General features: G+C 44.8%; 1 protein-coding gene across 1 annotated transcript; it reads left to right on the top strand.

Annotated features, from left to right (window-relative positions):
- Positions 1–313: 313 nt before the first annotated feature.
- LOC130477960 (solute carrier family 2, facilitated glucose transporter member 9-like) lies at positions 314–21,399 on the top strand. Its single transcript, XM_056850055.1, has 12 exons — positions 314–349; positions 3,392–3,490; positions 6,109–6,269; positions 7,448–7,572; positions 9,130–9,275; positions 10,295–10,427; positions 12,348–12,535; positions 13,108–13,218; positions 16,268–16,369; positions 17,380–17,455; positions 20,005–20,132; positions 21,172–21,399. Exons 1-12 carry the CDS (start codon positions 314–316, stop codon positions 21,397–21,399), a joined length of 1,533 nt encoding a protein of 510 aa, XP_056706033.1.
- Positions 21,400–21,611: the final 212 nt, after the last annotated feature.

Below are 21,611 nucleotides of genomic sequence, written 5' to 3'. Positions count from 1 at the left end.
CCCCTGCCTCTTTCTTCCCTTACCCTCCCTTTACTGGCTTAGCCCCAATGCCAGTGGCTCTTAAAAAAAAACTTTGACCATCATTTGATGAAGTCTGACGGATTACGGCCTCTCCCTGGCTTGGCGCTCTCTAGAGGGCGTTATAAAATCAAGCCCTATTTTACTTTGTTTCCAGACGTTTTCTTCTTTCTTCCTCCTGAGACAGTTCCACTCATAGGCCACTGAAATGAGCAAGCACACCACAACCAACCTGCTTCACTTCTTTTTGCCTGTTACTGTCTGGGCATAAGAGAAAACGGGTAACCTTTCCCAAATGGATGACAAACCCTGCCACGGGAAGATGACCGGGGTAAGTGATTTTGAGAGCCTTCAATATGCCACAGAGCTACCTCCTCCTTCCAGTCTGGCCTGCTGCTGTGCCTGGCATTCCTCAAGGGATTAGTCAGGATTTTAATTGCACACGACTTGAGGACACTGGCAAGGGCTATATTCTCAGCTACTGTGCTTTGGGCTATTTGGAGTGACAGTTTCCTGCTCTCTTGGGTCTGGGGCTTGATGCCTGACAGAGGTACCTAGGGCAATGGGGAGGGGGCTATTTTCAATCGAGAATGGACTTCTTGTCCAATTGGAAAAGTCTTTCCAGCTGCAGATGTGCATCAGCCATGCTGCTGGGTAGATCTTTTAGTAAACATTGCTGCAGCCGTGATGCATTTCAAGCCCCATTTCACTCAGCCTGCTGCATGTTTTTTTTCTATTACAGCCGGTCTTGCTCCTTCTAACTTGGCCATCCAAAAAAAATCTTGTTTGACATTGGGCTTTGTAATTTTTCTGTTGGCTTCTTTAGCTTTTGCTGGGGAGTGGTTTCTTTTAAATTTGCACCTATTTGTAAGGATTTGCTTTATGCCAATGAGCAACTATTAGGGTTTGGGAGGGGGGTCCATACAGAAGAGCAGCCCAAATTTCTTCCTTTCCCCTCAGAAAGTTAAATCATATATCTTCCCTGAGGATAGTCCTGAGGTCCCAATTACTCATAATCCAGCACAGCACAGAAGTAAACCAGGACAGGTTGCAGTATGAAAGAGCAAGTTCCATTTAGCCTGCAATGTTGATAGCCCCTGATTTATATAGCTCAGAAGGAAGAGGGTAGATTGTCCATTTCCCACTGACTGCAAGAGATACTGAATTCCTTGCAAAAAGATGCTAACCTGGCTCAGTGGGTTCCACATGAATGTAACCTTGTCAAGTCCTAACTGTGTGTGTGTGTATGGTCACTCATGCCAATATGCTGTGTCCTTCAGGTGTATGTACAGGTACAACAAAGTAACCTGGGCTGGGTGGGGTAGCATGAGTTTTACACAGGTGCTACATACCTAACAGATGCTAAATTCATGTAAGTGACTTGTTTTTGGAAAGATACAAGATGGGTGAACATTTGGAATGGGGAATGACAGGAACCCCAGTTTCCCATCTATCACTTGTAACATGCAGATGTTTTGCTTTGTTCTCATAGTGAAAACGTGGTGCTATCATGCCTTGCTCACTGAAACTGTGCACTCTCTCTGGCTCATACAAATACCCTCAGATGCAGACATGTTCATGAAGCATTCAGTCATACTCTGCCCGTAGAGTTATAAAATTCCAGGTGGGGGCTGGAGATCTCCTGGAATTACAGCTGAACTCCAGATTCCAGACATCAGTTCCCCCTGAGAAAATGGCTGCTTCGGAGGGTGGATTCTATAGCACTATACCTTGCTGAAGTCCCTCCCCACTTTAAACTCCACTTTCCCCAAGTTCCACACTCAAATCTCCAAGAATTGCCCAATCCGGAGCTGAAAACCATATCTATACATGAAGGGAGCATATCATGAACAAATGCACTACATGTAAACTTTAGGTTAACTTCCTGAATACCAGTCCCCTCTGTTTTATTTATGGGTGTTTTGTGTTGTCCGTATTAATACCTGTTTAACAAAGCCCACCCAAACACTTTCTAAAAAATGCAGACACCACCTTGGGTGAGGGGACTGTGCTTCCTCCTTGCAATCATACAGATCAGCTCTGAACTATTTTATGCCTGCTGCGTTTAAGAATTTTGTGTCTCATTTTTCTTACAGGAGCAAAATTGTAACTGAAATAGTTTTAATCATTTCCCAAAGCCACCTGATTACAAGGCTCAACTTGAACTGAGGTTTCTCTTTTAAATGGAAGGTAGCATTTTCTTTGCAAGAGACTGCTTTTTAGAATTCCACAGTGAGATGCTGAAAGAGAGACTTATTTTTGCATTCCTGATGAGAATAATTACACTTGCCTGAAACAGATTACTACCCATTAGTACTAATCTAAATACTGCCCTGTTCCTCAGCCTTTTACCATCTAAACCAGTATTATGGATTAAATTATAAGCATACTATTTCGGTGTTTTCATATTTGATTTATGTTATGTTCTCTCTGTTTCTACTGAATTCACTATCCATTTAAGAGTACTTCTTAGTTTTGCCCTTGGCTGTTTAAGAGGTTTGGCCTATGCCTACATAAGTCTCTATACTTGTCCCCTATGCTTATTTATTTATTATTTAGATTACTTATCTGCCACCTACCCAGTATATTTACAAATATATAGATATGTTATTCTTTAGGGGGCTGAGTGGTAAGATTCATTAAAGTAGGAAAAGAATAGTTAGCATCCACTTCTCCAAATACCACCAGTTTGTGCTATGATATCCAGTGAACTGTTACCTATCAGGACCTAAATAAGCAAACTGGATCTATATTTGCCATGATTCCTGAGATCTGGCCTGTTCCCAGTTTCTCTAGACCAAAGATGCATTGTAGAAGGCAGCCTCACCGGCAGAGCGCTAGGAAACCCATAGAGTTTCTGGTGGTTCCTAGAGCAGACTGAGGCCATTTCTAGGTTTTCCCTGGAAGTTATGTAATACTGTTGGCCAACAATGTACTCCCTCATATCCCCACCTCCTCCCAGACCCCTGCTGGCAACCCCACAAACATCCCACCTTAGCCCTAGGTTCTCTTACTATACCATTACTATAAGTGTCAGTGTGAATAAAAGACAGTGTGTGTGAAGTGGTTAGATAGTTTCCTATCAACTTCTTTAACAAGCTGAGTAGATTCCTAATAAGTTGAGCTCAAATTTCTTAGCGCTTGAGCCACTTTATTGCTGAGCAAAGATATTCAAGATTGGTCTGTAAGCTGCTATTTTCTATTCCTCTATGGATCCTTGTAGCTCTTGATTTGTGCTTTTTTTTCCCACACCACCAATGCCATATCAATCTAAGCCGTATCAATCTAAGACACCTCTTGAGAGCAAGATGAGATATCTGGGTTTCCCTTGGTACATTTCCATCTTTTTCTTATGTGTTTCTTTCCCTCCCAGCACCTCACCTTCCCTCTGGTGGCTGTTTCACTCCTGTCATCCTTTGGATCTTCCATGCTGTATGGTTACAATCTGGCTGTGGTAAACTCTCCAGCCGCGGTAAGAGGTTTGCCTCTTTCTTGGTCTTTTGGGGAGCTTGATGAAATCAAGGAGGCTACAGTGCAAAACTCAAAGTTAGGCATATTAATGAAGTATCCTGACACTAGATATATTAGAAAGAAGAATTGCAACTGAATTGATGCCTTTTATGAGGAACACTGTCTGAGGGAGAGCATTTTATAGAGTTCTTATTTTATTTTATTTTTTGTTGTTTTCATAAAAAGGCCATGGTAAGAGTTTGTTGGGCAGCACTGAAGGGATGAGGGGCCGCTCTTCCATTCGCTATGCATAGTTCTCCTTAAGGGTCTCATAAGAAGTGCCTGCCCTTGGAACAATATGTGCTGTCACTGCATTGGCTTATCAGGTTCCATTCTGATTTGCAGCTGAATAGCTCTGCCTATTCAGCCCTCCATCCTTCTGCCTAAAAGCATGACATCAAAGGTGGCAACTTTGGTGGACTCCAGAGACAAGGCCTTTTCAATTGTGGCACCTCAACTGTGGAACTCCCGCCTCACAGAGATCTGCCTGGCACGTAACATGCTGAGTCTTAGGTCGGTGCCAGGCAATTACATTTTTATGCCCCCAGCATTTTTGCGGATTTTGGCTCTCGCCATTCCTCTTATGCTCTTGGTGGCCCTGAAGTAATATTACTTTCATTTTATTGGAGCTTTGTTTGGTAGTCAAATGCTGCTTTTAAATGAACTGAATTGTATACTCTTTCTAAGCTGCTGTGAGTGTGTTTTGGACTTCTGTTGTGTTGCTTTGGCAGTATCTTAATTGTTTTTGATGGTTGGAAACTGCCTCGGGAGTGGAAGCTGAGAGTGCAGGGGGTCAGTGTTTTCAAGACATAAGATACAATGGCTAGCACTTTAATAGCTCCAAATGAACATTCCATCCTGCTCCCCAGTTAGAATCGTGCACTTCTCCCAGTGGGGTGGGGAGGGAGATGGAGAATGGAAGAAGAGCCACTAATTGTTTGGATATATTCATTCACTTAAAACCACACACCTGTGAAATAGATAATACAGTATTCTGTCATTAAGACAGGGCTAAAATAAAGCTCCTTGGTGCAATTGGGGGGGGGGAGCTGATTTAAATCTGGTATGTGGCAGCATAACCTGAGCTGACTATGCTGGAGAACTCCCCCCACAGTAATGAAGGAGCAGGTGAAACAACTTTAGGACTCTAGAAGTTACACAATTACTCCCATTATTACTTCACTGTATTCTGAGATTCACCCCCAAAGTTCCCAAACGCTGTACCTTTCAGGAACTTCATCTGGCCTGGCCAGAGAAGCCTGGACCACTTCCATCTTCTGAGGCCCCCTATTTAAAATGACCACAAGTTATATCTTACACCAAATCACACGTCTTATTTGCTTACGTTTGTAGCTTTCATACTGAGATAGTGTGTCACCTTTTGGTCTGATAGGGATGTTAAAAAAACAGGTTGTAAAACTCAAATGGCAAATAATTCACCACTGTCTAAATTTCAGGCCTAGGACTGCCAGGTTGCCTGCTCCCTTTGCCACTAGATGGAGCAGTAAGAGCAAAATGGGGGGGGGGTTGGGGGGTTGGACAGGCATCATGTCATACCATGACATCACTTCCAGTTTCGGACCTGGAAGTGACATCATGGCATTGTGCAATGCTCTAGATTGTTTTTGAAGTCTCTGCCTGCTCATTGTTCTGAGGGTTGCCAGCTGGAGTGCTGCCAACTCTACTGTGGTGCCATTTGAGCCACCCTGGTCCCTACTCTAGAGTGGCCCTAGACTTCATAAAAGAGACACAGCCTCCCCTAATGCTGTCCTGGGATACCAGAGACAGTGCTCAATTGAAACAGAAAACATGCATATCTACACACGCACTCAAATGGTCCATACAGTCCTCCATAGGAATGTGCATATCAATATGCCAAACTGGAAAAAAAACCCTGAAAATATATATTTTCAGTATTTGGGGGTGGGGGTTATGGTAGCAATGAAAGGGAAACAGAAAAGCGGGTCACGGATTATACTGAATTTATTCGTCATTATTCAGGACCGCTATGGCTCTGATGCCATTTTTTAAATCTCCCCCTCCCCCCTCCCCCACTTACCTGCTTTCTGCTTCACCGCAGCAGCCGAACTCCAAGTGGCATTCAGCTGGGCAGTGAAGAACTGAAGACAGGACTTGCTCAGAGCTTTGAACTCCATGTGGAGTTCAGTTGCGGCGGGGACGCAGAACTGAAGGCTTGGGTCGCTCCGAGCCCAGCCTTCAGCTCTGTACTGTATTTTTCAGGTTTGGGTTTATTATCCCGAAATTTTCAATTATCTGGGAGAAACCAAATTAAGTATTTAGCTTTTTCGGATTTTTCAAAAATTTCCAGGTCTATTACAACCGAACCCAAATAAATACTGAAAAAAAATTGGTGCTTACCCCTAGTCCTCCATCCCTTTCCAGAAACTCGACATTAATTAGGAAGTGCGGAACTCTCATCTTTGCCTACTCATTCTGGATGTCACCCTCCATTCCTAACATCATGGGGCTTCAGCTGCTTTGTGGTGAATGTGGGGCTAGAACTCACTGAAATTTCTGACATTCGCCCCCCCCCCCATGTTAAATCTTTCTTCCTTGCAGCACATCAAAGCCTTCTATAATGCCACATGGTCTCAGCGATATGGACAGGGCCTGACCACGAGTGCACTCACCCTCATGTACTCCCTGACTGTCTCAGTCTTTGCCCTGGGAGGCCTAGCGGGGTCCTTCCCTGTTGGAATGCTGGTCAGTCGATATGGCAGGTAAGAACAGCACCAACAAAGCAGTGATTCTGCAAGCTCAGGGACAGAGAAAAGTGATCAGATTCATCAAATAATTTGGGAGAAAGTGAGAATTCTTATGGGTGTCACCAACATGTTAGGCTCCAAACTGGCATCCTGAGGAAGAGGAAAGAGCTAAAATGGAGTGGAAAGATATGATCAAGGCAGACAAGAATTTGGAAGGAGAAGAGTTAAAAATCATAGAGATTTTGCTAGATATAGAGCAGGTTGCCAGTTATGGTCTGAATCCTCTTTGCATCAGCCTACAGTAATAGTGGCATTCTCTCTCTCCTTTGCTCTGCCAGTCTATATTTGTAAAAGTCTGAAATCAAGATAAAATTACAGTTGTCAAAACCCACTCACTTTCCCCCCCTGGCTATCAATTTGTGTCATGGATTCGAGTGGAGTATTGCCACATTTCATCTGTACAAGACTAATTATCATGTATTCTAGCAAATATCCCTACCTCCATTTAAACTCTGGATATCACAACTATCCAGCTCATTAGAAGATCACTCAGTGACGTATTTTCTATCTGGCTAGTCCATTCTTGCCTACATGTTAAAACAATTCTCAGAGGAATTGAGAAGAGGAAGGGGATCACTGCTCCAGTGGATGGTAAGGAGGACAGAGGACAATGCAGGCATGGAGCTGGGGGAAGGAGCACCCAGGGCGGGGGGGAGGGGGTGTGCCACATATGCATGATCATTTACACATGCACTGGAGCCAGGCGCTGGGGGGCCCAGGAGTGAAGAGAAATGTGCCCAGTATGGCGTATGGTGGCCGCCCCCGCAGAAAGAAAGTGAGGGAGAGAAGCCGCCAGTATGAGCTGAGGGCGGGTGGCACACACACCAATCAGGCCGCGGGCAGGCAGCTGCGCCCCTGTTGCAGTGCCATTCCTTCTCCCCAAGCTCCCTATGCCTGCACTGGCACCCTCCCTCTTCTTGTGCCTGGGGCAAGTGCCCCCACCAGACCCCCCCCCCCAAGATCCAGCCCTAGGACAATGTAACTGTTGCACAATGGCAGCTGTGTTTTATGCTACGCTGGAAAAACTGGGGCTTGGAACAACAGTGTTAGGGAAACTAAAGAGGAGGGAACTCTATGGTAGGATTTGAAGCTTTCTAATCTCAAAATATCTCATTCAATGTCCTCTCTAACAGGAATGGGACCTTGATACGTAGCAGCTTCTTTGTTTTCTTGGCTGGTGGGCTAATGGGGTTCAGTCGATACATGGAATCACCTGAAATGGTCATAATTGGCCGATTCATTACTGGGGTCCACTCTGGTAAGCAACACTATTTTTTCACCATACTTGGGGGGCGTTCAGAGGTGTAGCTCATGAGACATCCAGTTGCACCAACATTCAGGCCTATTTCTCACAAACAGTAGATGAGGAGGTGAATCATGCAGCCCCCACTTAATGAAGTAGTACAATCCAGAAACAGATTTGCCTTCTCATCTCTTTAGAGCATCCAGATTGATTTTTTTGCCAGTCAGCTATGGATGATCTGACAAGGGGGTGATTATGCCAAGATCACATTTTACTACATGTCACTGTCTTGTATGTGTGCGGGGAAGGGGTTTGTGCAAAAGTCCGCACTCCATTGTAAACATACACACTGTTGCATGATTGGGAAGGTGTGTCATGGTTTCCCACTCCCAGGCCATTGTCCAAAACCCCAGCCCCAGTTTCATTTATTCAGTCACTTTTCCTTATAGTTAATCTGTGCGTTTGCACCCATTCACAGTACAAATCTTATGGGTTTTTTTTTATCTCTGGCTTGTTCATTATCCTATCACAGGCATTTCACCCCTTTACACTGCACCAGGCTGATGAGGTGGAAATTCAAATACAGCTTTTATTAAGGAAGCCAATCCAGGTCCACAGTTTGGGTAGGAAGAAGTGCAGTGAAAGCATGAAGATTAATGCTAGAAGGAAAAGGGTTGAATGTGAGATGAAGAGAACGTGGCAAGTTTCCTGAGTTTGGCAGGCTCTTTTATGACATGGCAACTTCTTTTCACCCTCCTTCCTTCCCTGCCCCCACACTTTGTACTGAAACTTTGTTCCCCTCAAGTAGCCAAGTAATATTTAGTCACTGAAAACTCCTTCTTGAAGTCATTGCTGCCCCTTTTTGCTGATGAAGCTCTATGCTGAACTTGATGTTCAGAAAAATCTGGTTTTTAATCCAGGAGTTGTGCTCTGTGCTAGAAAATGCTCATCTATTATTGAATGTCAATTCTGTTCTATTCAATGCATTTTCTGAATTAGGATATTGCTTGTGGAATGTCGCTTCATACAGCCCTTGTGTTACAAATATGGTAGCTACTTTAGAATTATGTGCTTAGTTACTCCTAAACGTAATTAGTTCTTATTTAGCTGAAGCTCTGAGGCTACTGGGTGTGTGTCATCTTGGCCTTCACACAACACATAGTTAAATTGTGGAACTCCCTGCCCCAGGATGTGGTGATGGCTGCTGACTTGGAAGGCTTTAAGAGAAGACATGTTCACACAAGATAGGGCTATCCATGGCTACTAGTCAAAATGAATACTAGTCATGATGCATACTTATTCTCTCCAGGATCAGAGGAGCATGCCTATTATCTTAGGTGCTTGGGAACACAGACAGGACAATGCTGCTGCAGTTGTCTTGCTTGTGGGCTTCCTAGAGGCACCTGGTTGGCCACTTTGTGAACAGACTGCTGGACTTGATGGGCCTTGGTCAGATCCAGCATGGCTTTTCTTCTGTTCTTAGAACCTTTTCCCCGCCTTTGCATCATGTCTGCTGAGTTGCCTTTGGTCCTCCTGCCATCCTCCCTCCTTTTCTCTCCTCCTTTCCCTCAGGGATCTCTCTCAGTGTGGTGCCCATGTACCTGGGAGAAATTGCCCCCAAGAACCTGCGTGGCTTCCTGGGCTTTGTACCAAGCATCTTCATCTGCTTAGGGGTCTTCTCTGCACAAGTCCTAGGCCTTCCAGAGCTGCTTGGGGAGGTAAGTGCCTGCTATCCCACGCTGAATGGCATGGAGATGTCCATCCCAGTGCCACACTAGCAGTCCCAACTTAGTTGCTGTTAGAAAGTAAACTGAAGAAAAGGTGAGGCTGGGACAGCATTTGCCATCCTTTAGGCTCACAGTATGTACTGTCCGCTATAGGAGTAAAACAGTCTCTGCTAGGAGTTCATAGAAAAAAAGATGTAGGTAATAAATGAATAAAATGTCCCTGCCATAGACAAAGGAAACTAGAGTTGCCAACCTCTAGGCACTAGCTGGAGATCTCCTGCTATTACAACTGATCTCCATCCAATAGAGATCAGTTCACCTGGAGAAAATGGCCACTTTGCCAATGGGACTCTATGGCATTGAAGTCCCTCCCCTCCCCAAACCCCATCCTCAGGCTCCACCCCAAAAACCTCCCGCCGGTGGAGAAGAGGGACCTGGCAACCCTAAAGAAAACCATCAATTATTATGCTAGAGATTGGCAATGCTGGTTGGATTGCTAAGGGGTGGGGTGTCTGTCCAGGTCAAGGCCCAAGCACAGATACATTCTGCCCAGGGATCTGGGAGCAGCCCAGGTTACAGGCCCAATATGGTCCTTTGCTCGTTTTATGTCATTTCATAAACAAAATATTTTGTGATTAGTTATAAGATTGCATGGACTCTGCTGGAGGGTGGGGGAGCTCCAACACAATTTCATACCAGGCTTGGAGAAAGGACATTTGGCTTTGGTTCCCTTCCAGTCACTTATTTCGCTCTGCATATGAACCCCTCACAATAATACTGCAGCTCATTCCCTTCTTTGCATTTAGAATGTTGGCCCTTTACATTTCCTGTAGTCCAGACCTCAGGAGAAGCCTTCCCAAGATATTCAGGGAATGAGAGAAGAAAATCAGGAGGAAAGAGAGAGGAGGACAAAGAAGTGAAAGAAATGTGTGTTTCAACTTCTGTCTTGCATGTCCTCCTTGCCAGCATTCCTCCTCCCACCTCTTGGGAAACTCTTCTTTTCCCCCTAGGACCCTTACTGGCCTCTCTTCCTTTCGGTGGTGGTTATTCCTGCCCTCCTGCAGCTCTTGCTGCTGCATTGGTTCCCAGATAGCCCTCGCTACCTGCTTATTGAGAAGGACAATGTCTATGGGGCTACTGAAGGTGAGTGGAATGAGTCCTGCTACCTACCCCCAGCAGGGGTTCTGTACTGAGACACGCCTGTACTAGCCATGCCTAGACCCAGGGGGAAGTGGGGTAGGGTTGCCAACCCCCAGGTACTAGCTGGAGATCTCCTGCTATTACAACTGATCTCCGGCCGATAGATATCAGTTCCCCTGGAGAAAATGGCTGCTTTGGCAATTGGACTCCATGACTCCCCAAACCCCACCCTCCTCAGGCTCTGCCCCAAAAATCTCCAGGTATTTCCCAACCCAGAGCTGGCAACCCTAAAGTGGAGCCTCACCTTCTCCTACTCATGCTATGCTTGATCAGACTAAACACCCAGGTTAATTGGGCCAGCCCCCCCAAGCCGAGTGGGTATGAACCATCAAGTTCTGCTTGCTTCACTTAAGCATATTAGTTTGGGATACAGCACGGGAGGCATCATTAAAGGCAGTGTGGGGAGAAGAGTAGCTGCCCAGGAGCAAGGCAGACTCTGAGCCAGTTTCTCTCCCCTTCAGAATAGTTTTTTACCCCTTGAGAATTATTTAAATGGAGAGTAGTATTTCTGTCTGTCCCAAGGATTACAGTTCTCCTGCTTGTAAGGTGGGCTGTGAGTTCCTGACATTAGGCCGCTGTCTTTTTCTGAGGAGGGTCTGATGGTGCCCAAGTCACCCATATCAAAGATTTGTTAGCAAATTGCAACTGGGAATAATTTGCTTTAGTTTATTTATTTTAATTTTCGAATGTATAGTCCACCCTCCCCAGCAAGCCGGGTCAGGGCGGGTAACATCATCAGGGCGGGTATCATCAATAAGGTGGGAAACACTGAAGGGCATGGCAATCTCTCCCTCCTTCTCACTTTGCAGCCCACAGCTACACAGTAGAATGAGACACCGTCCTGTCATGATTAGAGTGTCAGACTGGGGCAGTCATTGGGCGAAAACGCATGGTGGCTTTAGCCTCCTTTATTCCCTGTTTCAGCCAGGATTCAGCCAGGATCGAACGCACGTTCGGCGAAATGCATGCATTTGATCCTGGCTGAAATATGGAATAAAGGAGGCTAAAGAGACCATGCGTTTTCGCCCATTCTCACTCAGCCTAATCTACTTCACAGAGTGGTTTATGTGCAGATAAAGTAGAGGAGAGGAGAATGGTGTGGCTTTGGTTCCCCGTTATGGAGAAAAGCAGGGTATAAATATACAAATCAACAAATAGATCAAAATTATTCCCATCCGTTAGGGGAATAGTGATCTTTTTGGCCTTTTTTGCACCCTTTTGACCTTTAACTATTCAGGTTTGTTTGTGTGCCATTTTATTGCATCACCCAGCAATCTCTGTATTTTTGTTCAAAATACTCCAGAGTTAATTTCAAAGAATAAAAATGTATTGAAATGTGTTGTGTTCTTCTTTATTGGTCAGTAAGTACATTCATGTGCTAAAATCATCTATAACTTACAAGAATAGTAATTCTTGAAAGGCAGTATGAGAGGACTTGGTCTTTTATTTTGATATGCTCATCAGATGGAAGCCCTCATATTAAGGACAGCATCTACAGGCATTTGTACTTGTACTGGTGACTTGATAGGATGATTGTACCTTTCCTCTGCCCTCTTCTAGTTAAAAAATGATTGACTTCTCTAGTCCCAAAGCCCACCATTCCCCCAAGGGTGGTCCTGGGACTGGAAGTGATCAGCTCCATGATAAAATTTGCACATGTAGCAGTAAGTATACCATGAGTACATGTATTCAGTCATAGAATAATATATAAATCCATATTAGTTGTAAGATCCAAAAAAAAAAAGAGTGTAGAGTATGTGTTCCTTACAACCTGATAACACTTTTGGCATTGGCAAGCAAATCTGGAGCTACTAGTTGGCCATTACACCATTGTTTTCACCCCCATTCACCTTACTTCCACAGCCCTGCGCTGGTTCCTTGGCAAATACGACGTGGCGGATGTGATTGAAGAGATGCGGGAAGAGCAGCGCTCACTTGCCTCTGTGAAGACTGTGTCCGTGTGGTATCTGCTGACAGACCGTTCTGTGCGATGGCAGGTGTTGTCCATTGCGGTGATCAACATGGGCATGCAGCTTTCTGGAATTGATGCTGTAAGAGCTCGCAGGGTCATAGCTCTCAGGGCACTCCGTTCATCCACAATGTCTTCCTCTTGCCCATCTCTTCCACCTTCTGCATCTTCACATTCAGTGTGCCCTTTTGTCATACTTGTATCAGTAACCCTAATACACATCTATCTACAGCATCTCTGCTAACTGGAGCTGAATAAAACTGAGCCACCAAAGACATGCATCACAACTGGGGGACATTTACCCACCACTGAATTAGTCTCTTTTTTAATATGGTGTGCTAAAATGGATGTCATTTCCCTAAGACCATGTCTTGTAGATAATTATTCCCATTTTACAAATGGGGTACAGAGGAACACTATCTTGTTTATGGCTATTCAATCCCTCCCCCCACCCCCGATTGTGTTCTCTCTTGTTTGTGTTCAAGGATTAAGCAGAAATTGTATGTGGGAGCTTATACATATGTGTACATGCCCAAACTCTGTATCAGTTCCTTGCCTCCCTGGATGCCTAGCAACCAAAGAGAAGAAAAATGGTCAAAACAGAATATAAATTGGGTCTGCTTGAGCTCATGGCTTTTTCTTCTTCCTCAACAGATCTGGTTTTACACAAATGTAATTTTTGAGAATGCTGGCATCCCTGATCCAGAGATTCCCTATACCACAGTGGGCACTGGAGCCATTGAAGTTGTTGCTGGCTTGATAGGTGTAAGTGTGGGACATTCAGGATTGGGTGCTGCTTGCTGTTACAGTGACATGGTTTGAGTGCTACTCTTTGGCCACTGTGAATACACTTGTATGTCTTCTTTAATAGTGAGCTGGGACACTGATCTTTTGGCTTGAAACCAGGCCCTTTTAAATGTTTAGGGCACAACTTTAGGAAGCAAAGTCTGCTCCCCACCATTATTCAGCAGGAAAGAAAGGACCCACAATTGGGTGGGACTGTATTGTTGCCTCTGTCCTTTTAGGTTTAATATTCATCTCTGCGTGCCAATATTAAGGGAAAGATTGCTGGGCTGGGTGAACAGATAGGGTTGCCAGCTCCTGATTGGGAAATACTTGTAGATTTTGGGGGTGTAGCCTGAGACGGGTGGGGTTTGGGGAGGGACTTCAGTGGGGTATAATGCCATATAGGCCACCTTCCAAATTGGCCATTTTCTCCAGGTGAACTGATCTCTGTCACCTGGAGATCAGATGTAATAGCAGGAGATCTCCAGCCGCCACCTAGAGGTTGGCAACCCTATGAACAGATGAGATATCAGAGGGCAACTGTAAAATCGCTCTGAGTTTGTAGGCTAGAGTGACCTTCCCTGGCTGCAAAGGGTCAATGCCAGATAGGGGAATGAAGAAAGCAGTGGGCTGGTATAGAAGACAGGTCTGAATGATAGCCAGAGATGCTCAGGGAATTTTGGAAGAGAAGCTATAGTAGCATTTTAAGGGGATCAAAAATATGAAGAAATGCAATCATGCAGGTATTGAGTTCAAGGTGAGACTGACAGATGGGAAATTCGGAATGGTTTAGTAAGGGTCTGAGAGCCAGTGTGGTGTAGTGGTTAAAATGTTGGACTAGGACCTTGGAAACCAAGGTTCAAATCCCCACTCATGCCATGGAAGCTAGCTGGGTGACTTTGGGCCAGTTACACACTCTCAGCCCTAACCCTGGCTAGTATTTGGATGGAAGACCTGCAAGGAATACCAGGGTTGTGACATGGAGGCAGGCAATGGTAAACCACCTTTTAATATCTGTTGCTTTGGAAACCTTACAGGTGTCACTATAAGTCAGCGGTGACTAGACAGCAAAAACGGGGGTCCGTAGAAAGTAACCTTAGAGGGCAACAGCATAAAGGGAATGGAAGGAGAGGCATGCCCCCAGCATCAGCTTTGCCTGGGAGAACTAAGCCGGATCTTCCACTCTGAAGCATGAATGGGTCCCCTTATCATTGCATGGTCCTAGCAGAGAACACTTTCAAGCACTCATTCTCAATTCTCCTCTCATCTTGCCCAGCACCTCAGCCAGTAAACAGCTAGCACTTCTCCCTAACTTGGCCTCTTCCTCATTTATCAGTTGCTGCTGCTTTTGGGCTATATCCTTTACAGTTCCATCTATTCTCCTCATTTGCTGCTGCTCAGTGAATGAAGGCAGCAATGCTGTCCTGGCCAGAGCATCAGATCAGACAAGGGTGGCTGGAAAGCTAGTTGCTTGGAGAGGTTCACTAGTTGTCTCTTATTCTCCACTGGCAGAGGGGAGGGATGGAGAAGGTGGTAAAAGCATGATCATCTGCAGAGTGAAGCCCTGTTCCACATGTCTCCTTCTTAAATAGGAACTTGTGAACTAGCCCTTAGACACCCCGTGTTTAAAGAAAAGATGGGTGTGAGGGGTGGCTGGTAGGCGAATTTGTATGGTGACATCAGCGGTTATATAGATATTGCAGGACCAGTCTTCACATATTCTCACAAACTCAAGGGTCTAATCATAGTGCGGCCAATCAGACTTTTTTGCCCCTGGGAGTCACATAGACTCTCAATTATATACATGGCCCTTGTCGTTTCAAGGAAGAAGGGTAATCAATGGTGTCTCCTGTCTACAGAGAGTGACTTGTCAGTAATACTGAAGGGCAGAAATTATTTATTGAGTAAATAGTTCACTTCTTGCTACAGGAAGAAATTTGTAACACTGATTTGCCTTGGTAGGTGGTTCAAAAGGGATCTTCTGTCTATTATCCCATAATTTTTCATGGAGCGGACTGGTAGAACAAGGGCTTCTGAGGGGCGCAGGAGTCCCTGTCAGATGCAGACAATCTGAAGTTCAGGGTTGCTGGTCACGTTGGTGTGCTTTTTGTGGTTGTTCTTAGACCAGAGGAATGAACTAATCCTGTGCCTAATGCATCTTGAAGTTATCTCTTTGTACTAGAGGTGTTACACTCAGCTCTGTCACAGCCTCTCTGATTCTGAATCGCAGCATAACTGGGACAAGTTTTCATCCAGGTATCACCCAGGGCTGTTCAAGTGTCAGACCTGAGTCTCCTGCTATTACACAAATGCTCAGCTCCCCCACCCACCAACCACCTTTGCTGCCCATCAGCAATGCCTGACTCCAGCAAGCTCATCGCTCCATCAGCCTGATTGCTCCTAAGTGCCAACAAAAACAGCCCCCAATGGATGCACTGAGGTTGGTTATAAAATTACAGGCATTTGTTCTGCTGTCAGCAGCTTTCCTGCTTTGGCTTCCTTCTGGCAGCTCCTTTCACCCCCATCCTGGCAATTTGAGGCTCCTGGATCCCAGAACATCCCCTCCCCTTCCCCCACCAGACCTAGCCCCCTCCTATAGCTGGAGCAGAGCCAGGGTCCTTCCTCCCAGGCCACAGCCAGTCTGCTGGACACCATTCCTCTTCCATAAACAGATTCACAAATTACTCTGTCCAAGCTTCCTCTCTATCAGCTTTAATCAAGCAGGCCCATTTCTTCTTCCATATTTTGAATCTAACTTTTCTGGTTCATTGTAGCACCTGCATTTAATGTGCCATATCTCAGGCCATTCCCCACATAAGGAACAAAACCAAAGAGTTCTACATCCTTAGGACCTTAACCATTCAGTCTTGGAATGCATAATTCAGGAGAGCTGATGCTCCTGTTATTTCCTCCTTGGTCTGAAGATGAAGCCCTGAATCTCTACAGGTCAGCATTCTGGCCCTTATATAGACAAGAAGACGGATGTATACACACAAAACCCTAATGTAACCGTCTTCATTTCTTACAGTGTTTCACTATTGAGAAGTTGGGGCGTCGGCCTCTCATGATCGTTGGATTTTTCTTCATGGGCATCTGCTGCTCAGGTATCACCATGTCCTTGGTGATGCAGGTATGAACATCCTTCTAGTTATGGCTATGTCCGTAGTACAAGTTGGTAACAGAATCCCTGCCAGTTTCATCCCCCCCTCCCCGAGATATGATTTGGTGGTCCTCAGTAGCCCCTTCCTGTCCTCTATGCAGTTCTTCTTGGAAAGGTTCTTTTCTCTTGTAGCTAAAATGTACACACAAAGGCTAGGAAATAGAGCAGGATACAAGACCAAAGATAAATAATTTGGTCCTAGTCAAATGCGGATGAATTTAACATAGTAACAGATCTTTGGGTAATGAAGTTTGATGGGTGTATATATGTGAAGCCCAGCTAAGTACAGAAAAGAAAGAGGGCCCACTCCAGAAAAATCCCTCTAGGTCCCCTGGATTGTTCTCAAATCTCTTCTTTGGGGTCAAGGTGTTTGCACAGATGCTAGCAACAAACTCCAGCTTTCAACATTGTTTGGATAGTGTTGCCCTCTGGATTGGAGACTTTTCCAGGTTAAGTTTTCACAAGCTAATCTACTCTTAATATTCTTTAAAACATTATCAAGATCTTTGTTGCTAATATTCCTGTTTTAACTACTGTTGGATTCTCTGGCTTTTAAGATTTTGCTGTTTGACCATTTAATCCACAATTATTCTTCTGTAATGATTTTATTGTGATTTTTTTTAACATGCTGCAAGTTGCTTTGGATGTTAGAAAACAGTTGGATACTAACGTTTTAAATAAATAATGTATGTGGAATCCTTCTTGAAATGCATGAATCATGCAGATGAACGGTGGGTATAAGGATGGGACAAAGAATCTCAGAGCTAAGAAAGTAAAGAGCTGTGGATCAGAATGTTAGAGCTAAGGTGTCCAATCAAACAGGCATAGGATAGCCTGCAATGTGCAGGCTGGAACTCAGCTTATCAATGGAGCTTGTTGCATGCAGACCTGGCTGGTGGAATTTGAGAGCAGGAGAAAAATACAAGGTACCTACTAGCACTTCTGCTAACTATTCTGCTGAATGTCTATTCTTCTTGCAGGCTAATGTGTCCTGGATGCGTTATGTCAGTGTGGCATGTGTCATTGGGATCATTGCGGGATTCTGCATGGGACCAGGTAAGTCCCTGGTGCCAGGTGGAAATGCTGAGGAACTAAAGAGCAGGATTGTGAGGGGCAAATGATGAGAAGTAAGTCATGGGATACAGGTTAATTTGGGCTCTCAAGAATTTAGTCTGTGCCTAGGAAATGAATGGTGGGGGACTTTCTTCTTGTGAATTGTCCTCTAATGAGTGTGTTTTACCCATGTAGGTTTGGTCAAAGGTATGAAATGTAGGTTTGGCTGTGGAATTTTGAGTGCTCTAAAGGTCATGGATAGCGAGACAATGGCAGGAAGTGATTTATATTTTGATATAGTTCCGTAGCTTCCTGTCATGCCTTAGAGGTGGTAGAATCTGGACTGTCACTTGAAATTCCAGAGGCCCTGTGCCATCTTGCTGTGGATTGCAGTCAATTCCTTTCCTTGCTGCTAACAAAGGGGTGAAAGCACAGCACTCTAAATATGATGGACGAGGCAGCTGCTGGTTTACCCAATTGATATATTAGTGCAGCCGCTAACAGATCCATAACTCATTCTCAGCCCAGAATTTATTCGCTGTAATTACATCTTTAATTAGGTTTTTAATGGCTCATTGTTCACAAACAATGATGAATCTGACTTTTAAAATAAAAATATCTCTCTTCCCACTTTGGGTGATCTGTGAGCAATGCTTGTTCAGGGGTTCTCTTAACACTCCCTGGATGGTTTTGTTTTGTTTTAAATTAAAGTTGTTTTAAATTATTTGAGGAAGCAAATCTATATGCTCCTGAAAGAAAGGGATGGTGCTCAAACTGTCACAGTCTATAGAGGCAGATCTTAGTACACAGGGCAATTAGTATGGAACGGAAACATTCCTGATCAAAAGGTTTTTGTTCATCTGTATGATGGACAAGAGAAGTCTCCAGTTACCAGAATGTTGCATCACTAAGAGGACAGATGAGCCAAATCCTGGGGGACATGAATCATTAACATTTTTGTGACCCTCTAAAAGTGCTTCTATTTTCAATTATTTTTCAGGGGGCACTCAGTAAAACTGTTCACAGGGCCCTGCCCCACCTCCAGCCTACCCACAGGCCTGCTCCTAGAGAGACAGAAGGAAGAAGAAGGCTTGCCCCTGCCTCAACCCCATGATGTAGGGAGGGAAGGAGCAGACTTGTTATGGGCCACCCACCAGGGCTGGAGGTACCACTTGTGGCTGCTGCTTGCTGTGGAAGACCCTGGCACCATGGGCAGCATGGCAACAGGACTGGTTTGGCACATCTCCACCTAGGGTTGCCAACCTCATGTGGTGGCTGGAGATCCCCCAGAATTACAACTAGTCTCCAGACTATGGTGATCAGTTCCCCTAGATAAAATGACTGGAGAAAATGTCTATAGCATTATACCGTGCTGAGGTCCCTCCTCTCCCCAAACCCTGCTCCCACAGCCTCCATCCCCGACCCCCAGATATTTTCCAACCCTGAGTTGGCAATCCTACCTCTACCTCTGGTGACCTAAGCAATCACCTAAGTGGGCCTAATTGATGGGCTGGCCCTAGGTAGGCCACATAAACACTCAGATATGTGTTCTAGTTAGGGTTGCCAGCTCTGGGTTGGGAGATACCTGGAGATTTTTGGGGCGGAGCCTGAGGAGAGTAGGGTTGTGGGTGGGAGGGACTTCAATGCCATAGAGTCCAATTGCCAAAGCGGCCATTTTCTCCAGGTGAACTGATCTCTATCAGCTGGAGATCAGTTGTAATAGCAGGAGATCTCCAGCTAGTACCTGGAGGGTGGCAACCCTAGTTGTAGTGTGCATCCAAATGTGCATCTGAGTGTAGTTGTGTAGGAGAAATACCCAAGCCCCTGCAAATGGTTCAGACTGGCTGGACTCAAATATGAAGCTCATCTAGCTCAGTTTTGTCTGCTCTGACTTTCAGTGGCTCTCTCTGGCTTACAGCAAAGAAACGTCTTCCTCAACCCTTCCTACTTTAGATGCAAGCAAAGCATGTGCTTTTCCACTGAGCTGCAGCAGTGCTTCCCCTACAGGACACCTGATTGACTGGGATCAAGAGAGAGAGAAACATATTAACATTTTTTTAAGTTAGTGCAAAAAAAAAAAAGAATTAACAGTGAATTAGCAACAAAACAAAACCAGAGAACGAGTGGATTCAAATATGCATGAAAAACAGCACAAAATTGAAGATAGGAGTCAGGAGATGCTATTTGCACTCTTCAAAAGCACTTTTTCTTGAAAAATATTCAAAGATGAAAATTTGGTGCAGATCTATTTAAGTTGGCTTCTTTTTACAATTGCCATTCTAGTTTGTCTCTGAAGAAGGCAGTGGTTTGTAAATATCCTCTCTAGTGCCAACAAGGTGAGCTATAAATAAAGCCATGAAATAAATAATCTTGTGGATAATTGCAATATTTTAGGAGCCTAAGATTTAAAATTGTCTCCTTCAGTAGAAATTGAACCATCCCTCAAAAGTCACTTGCAGGATCCAGCTTTGTCTCTCTGCCGACAGTCTGGCCCTGCCAGCAGGGCCTTGTCTGAAGCCCAGGTTGACCTAAGCAGTGTCTTTCTCATGCAGCTGGGGTCCCCTTTTTGATGACAGCTGAACTCTTCAAGCAATCCCACCGCCCAGCTGCCTACATTGTGGGTGGATCCCTCAACTGGCTCTCAAACTTCACCATTGGGTTTGTGTTTCCCTTCCTGCAGGTAATGCATGGCGCTTTGAGTGGGTGGTGGGGTAAGGATCTAGGGACAGAGATTCTCATGTGAGAGTTCTCAAATAGCACCAAAATGATCCAGAGTGCTGTATCTTCTGTCTGATTGAGAGCACCCCAGCTACTGCACCGTATAATACTTTCTTGGGAGAACACAGCTCCATCCTTGTGAAATGAAAAAACAAACAGATTGTTATAATAGGCACACTACAACTGTTGGTACTCAAGAAAACAGCCAAATTACAACTGAAGGAAACAGTGTTGCAGACAAAACCCTGAAATGGGCTGTGTTTTACCAAAATTCATTTTATGTTTTATACTGAGGCTCCAAAAGAGCTCAGGAGGACCAGTTAGTACTCTTCAGATTACAAGGAGAGAAAACTTGCAACAAGTCCCAGCTGGTCTGAGCAGACCACTCCCTAATCCAGGTCACAAGAATGCACCAAATGGCAAACCAGCCCTACTTCAGGTGGCAAGTTTTATAAATGAAATTCACTGCCTCAAGACCAGAAATCACTATATTCTAAAGGCAACTGGATCTGCTCTCAGAATAAGCAGCATTGGAAGACTACATTGGAGACCAGGTTGCTTGCTGCAAGGCAAGACAAAGATACTGGTATTTCTCAGGCTAGAACTATACCTCTGGCTTCACCAGCTGCCATCCATAGGACCTTGCAGGCACATTGACAACAATTGGGAGAGTCATCCATTCAACCCTGCTATATGGTCAATTAGGGGGTAAAACATTCTAATTTGTTTTAGTCATAGTATTTGGGCTTTCTGGCTCCAAATTTTAGAGCTATGCATTCTAGAAAATCAAACCCTCTGCTAGTGAGCAACTGTCAGTGAGGAATGCATCAAGAGTCTGTGTGATGGTTAGGAATGGTAATCAGGTCTGAGTGCCCTAAATTCTTAGAATGCTGGAGGTTGCTTCCTGTATCGTTGGACAAAGTGAATGTATTACAGGACTGGGAAAGGCCTGTGTGTGTTTACCTCCAAGTTTCCTGATCCTACTTTGTTTCTATCTCCAGATGTCAGCTGGTGCCTTCAGCTATCTGGTCTTCTGTGGTATCTGCCTTCTGGTTGCTTTGTATGTTTATTTCATTATCCCGGAAACCAAAAACAAGACATTTATGGAAATCAGCCACATCTTTGCCTCTCGCCACTCTTTCTCTGGCTTGCCTGACTCTGTCAAGATGGTCAAGTTCAATGGCTATGGTGCCCTGGGAAACAGCTCCCTGGAGTTCTCCAGTTCTTGATCCAGCCCAACAGGATGCTCTCCCATTTGCACTTTTGGGAGATGGCTGCCCTTCCTGTTGGGAAGCCCAGGTCTTCTGCCATTGAGCAAAAAGAGCTCATTGAGAGCTCATAACGATACTCTTCCTTTGGTGCCTTTCTTCCTACCAGGGTCAACAATATAATGGGAAAGAATTTGGGAAGAAGTCTCTAATTCAAATCTAATGAGGCTGCC

Source organism: Euleptes europaea, chromosome 5 (assembly GCF_029931775.1).
Source record: "Euleptes europaea isolate rEulEur1 chromosome 5, rEulEur1.hap1, whole genome shotgun sequence".
NCBI classification, from domain to species: domain Eukaryota; kingdom Metazoa; phylum Chordata; class Lepidosauria; order Squamata; family Sphaerodactylidae; genus Euleptes; species Euleptes europaea.
The sequence above is the reverse complement of the archived record's forward strand: the minus strand, read 5'-3'. Positions and strand labels throughout refer to the sequence as shown.